Here is a 3798-nt window from a genome sequence, read left to right as displayed (position 1 = left end):
TTTCTGCACACTAGTGAAGCAGTTAATTTTGTTTTTGGATTAAGAGAAATAAATATGTGAAGGAAGTAATGACTTGTTAGATGAAGAAAATAAGACGTGATGTAACCTAGGAAAGAGAACAAGAAAATAATGTTCTTTGTTGAGACTCCTTTGGTCAACAGGCCAGTTTGGTAGAAAGAAAAAAGACACTTTGAATAGTTAAAAGATAAATGGCCTGTCCCTGTTTCTAACAATAAGTAACGACAATAAATCTGTACATGCTTGTTAGCACACAGACTTGTTCTATAAATAGGTAGCTGAATAGAGATAAACTTGTCTGTAGGCATTGACTTGCAGATCCCTGATCCCTTCTCTCTTGCCGTTCATTCCCAATATCGTTTGGGCTGGTTGCAACGAATAAGCCAGGACGAAATTTTTTAAATGTAGTGCTTCCGTAATTCATTCATCTGCCTTTCCACTGTTATTTTATTTTTGAGGTTGAAATAAACTTCCATAAAAAAGAAAGTTAGTGATGAGGAAAATGATTTAATCAGAGTTATGTTTAGCAAGAATAAGCTTGCATCAGTGTTGGGAGAGTAAATTGAGTTTTGCAAGACACAGAGATGAGTGGATTTGATAGTTTGGACCTCAGGGATTTCTGTAAAAATATGAATGATATTCTATTCTTCAGAGTGGAAAAGTAGGGGGTGGACCTCAAGATAATGATTCATTCTGCTTAAAGATTATGGAGTGGAGGAAAACTGAAATGGACTTTTCAGGCACAAAAATCCAAGCTCTTACTCACTTTCATATTTTCATCCACTGGGAACTTGGCATCAAATCATCTTAATATTATTTGAATTTTGGTAATAAGCAAACAGAGCCCTTAGTTTTCAACAATACATTCAAACAATATTTAAATGTTATTGGTTTATATATCTTACTAGTTTTTTTCTTTATTATGGGACAATGGTTATTCAGTCACTTCTCTTTCTTGATCTGTCCCCAGTCCAACCTAATTCTAAATCTTCCATCTACTCTGTTAGTCTTCTAAATTATGGGTGCTTTTCAGATGGCCAAACAACATATAAACAAAACTGAATAGGGCCTCAGAAGGTATATATACAGTGAGAGGCAACACACTTTTTTTCCCTCTCTCATAAGTATACACTGACCTGAGATTAGAGTTTGGCCATGCCTTCACTGTTTTAATTCATTTAATAATTTTATTCTCAATGGGTTCCCATTTCTGTTTAGCACTCTGTGTGGCATATTCCTACAAGAAGTGGCATTCAACATTTACCCATGAAGAATAATGAAATACCTTTAGATGGCTACCTGAATTGCTGGGATATACACCTAAACACAAACCATTCACCACTACATAGTTAAATATGACATGAGTCTCCAAGGACATACCATGATTTATAAATCAAAGTCATCCTTCTCCAGTCCATTTCAGAGGAATGATACTATCTCAGCACATGATACATTGAAAAAGCCACATTGAAATACATATAAGCATTTAAAATGATTACATTTGCTTTATGCTTTAAATGACATGTATGGCATGTTTAAATTTTCGGGTATGCTTTTAAATAATACACATAAATATTTCTAGAAGCTTATTAGAAACTAACAGCTCAAGTGATAAAAAAACACTTGAGAATGGTGTATAATCAATTTAATATGTAGTATTCAATTGGCAAGATTTTGTTGAGAATTTTTGCATCTATATTCATAATGAAAAGTGGTATGTTGTTTTCTTTATTTGTGGTGACTTTATCTGTCTTTGTTATCAGATATGATAGCCCATAACCCTAACAAGTTCAAAAGTACAAGGGAAATGATAATTACAAAAAAACTTTAAACACTATCCAAATCATGGTCACATCTACTAGCACAATTTTATGACTGTTTTAATAAAAGAAAACACAGTATGAAAACTTCACTTTAACATTTTACTTTTAACATTTTGGTCAGAGAATCTATGACTTTCTAATTCCTCAGACTGTAGATAAATGGATTTAATAAAGGAATTATGACAGTATAAATCAGAGATTCAATCATATCTTGATCATCTGCTTGAGGAGATCGAGGGTGCACATACATAAAGAGAAGAGGACCAAAGTATAAAGAAACAGAAAACAGATGGGCTCTACAAGTGGAGAATGCTTTCCTTATGCCTTTTTCAGACTTCTTTTTTAAGACTGTAAAGAGAATGGAGGTATAAGAGATAAGAACAGTCAAAATGGTGAAGACCTGAATTGAACCAGAGAAAATAAAGAGCACCAGAAAATTAACAGATGTGTCCGTACAGGAAATCTTAAGCAGTGGTATGATGTCACAGTAGAAATGATTTATTATGTTGGATTTACAGAAGGTTAATCTGAATAAAAATCCTTCATGAATTAAAGCAAGAAGATGGCCACTGACAAATGACCAGACTGACATCTGGATGCATAGTCTACTGGTCATAATCACTGAATAAAATAATGGGTGGCATAAGGCTAGATAAAGAACATATGCCATTGTTGCCAGAATAAAACATTCAGTGTTTTCACTGATTAAAAAGGAAAAACATTGTATCATGCATTCAGAGAGAGTGATCATTTTATTCTTGGCTAAGAAGCTCACCAGCATCTTAGGGATCACTGTGGATGATAGCCAAGCATCCACAAATGCTAAACACCCAAGGAATAAGTACATAGGTGTGGGAAGGTGAGGGTCATTCCAGAAGAGAACAATCAGTCCCAGGTTCCCCATCATGGTAATGAGATATACCACCAAGAAGAGAAGGAATAAGGAAATTTTCAATTCTTGTCGATCTGTAAGTCCTATGAGAACAAACACTCTCAGTAGTGTTGCATTTTCCTTTTCCATGTCCTCACTGGATGGTCCCTGAAACAAGATGGAATAGAAGTAAAAAGAACATTCACTAACATTTATAAGAGGAAAATTTGAGGAGGTGAGTTAAAATAAAATCATCTTCTTATCAGAATGACATTATAAGAGGAAAATTTGAAGAGGTGAGTTAAAATAAAATCATCTTATCAGAATGACATTTTAAACTTTATTTACTGTAATATAATTTGTAGACACTATTTTCAGAGATTGAAGAATTGAAAGAATATAATTATTTCACTTCAAAAATATGTAGGAATTAACAGATTTAGTAAAAAAGGCATTCTAGATATGTTTTAAGAATTTTTGTCATTAAAGGAGATGGTGGATATATATTTTTTATTGGATGACCAACATGTTATCCTCTTCTCCATGCATGGAGTCTTGGTGGGCATCAGAGGCTACAATACTCTCTTAGTAGCCCAAAGACCTATTAACTCACTTTTCCATCCCACTTGCCTCTGGACTGAAAGGAATTTACCTAGGTATGGCCAAGCAAACACATTGACCCTAAATTTGTGAAATGGAGACTGGGAGGCAAAAATAGAGGGGTAAAAGCCAATTATGATAATAAAGGCAATCAAGACTCCACGATGATTCAAAAGAAAATGCATCCTGCATCCGTGAGAGTGGTATTGGCAATATGAGCTGTGCCATCTGAACTTCAGCCTCTATGACTGCAGCCCTCACTAAGGTATTAGGGCATGATTTTGATTGCCAGTTATATAGGGGCACTGATGAATGAAGAAAGGAAATTCTATGTGGGTGTGACATGGATGCTTTGGGAACATAGAGACAATAGTAATAGCTTCCTGACTAGCCTATCTTAATCCAATTTCCCCTCCTCGTAGCTTACTTCCTACACTAAAAATAATTAATTTAAAATATATTACAATGTTTCTTTATGTCTTACAA

The 3798-nt window shown here is 34.3% G+C and overlaps 1 protein-coding gene across 1 annotated transcript; it reads right to left on the bottom strand.

The window, feature by feature from the left end:
- Nucleotides 1–1977: 1977 nt before the first annotated feature.
- LOC105744945 (olfactory receptor 5H8-like) lies at nt 1978–2862 on the bottom strand. Its single transcript, XM_012520669.1, has one exon. It carries the CDS (start codon nt 2860–2862, stop codon nt 1978–1980), a length of 885 nt encoding a protein of 294 aa, XP_012376123.1.
- Nucleotides 2863–3798: the final 936 nt, after the last annotated feature.

The sequence above is a fragment of the Dasypus novemcinctus genome, chromosome 4 (genome assembly GCF_030445035.2).
Source record: "Dasypus novemcinctus isolate mDasNov1 chromosome 4, mDasNov1.1.hap2, whole genome shotgun sequence".
NCBI lineage: Eukaryota > Metazoa > Chordata > Mammalia > Cingulata > Dasypodidae > Dasypus > Dasypus novemcinctus.
This window is presented reverse-complemented; position numbering and strand designations above follow the sequence as displayed.

What these genes read in the sequence shown, in the direction of transcription:
- LOC105744945 (XM_012520669.1), bottom strand. Translation starts at nt 2,862, where the DNA reads ATGGAAAAGGAAAATGCAACACTACTGAGAGTGTTTGTTCTCATAGGA.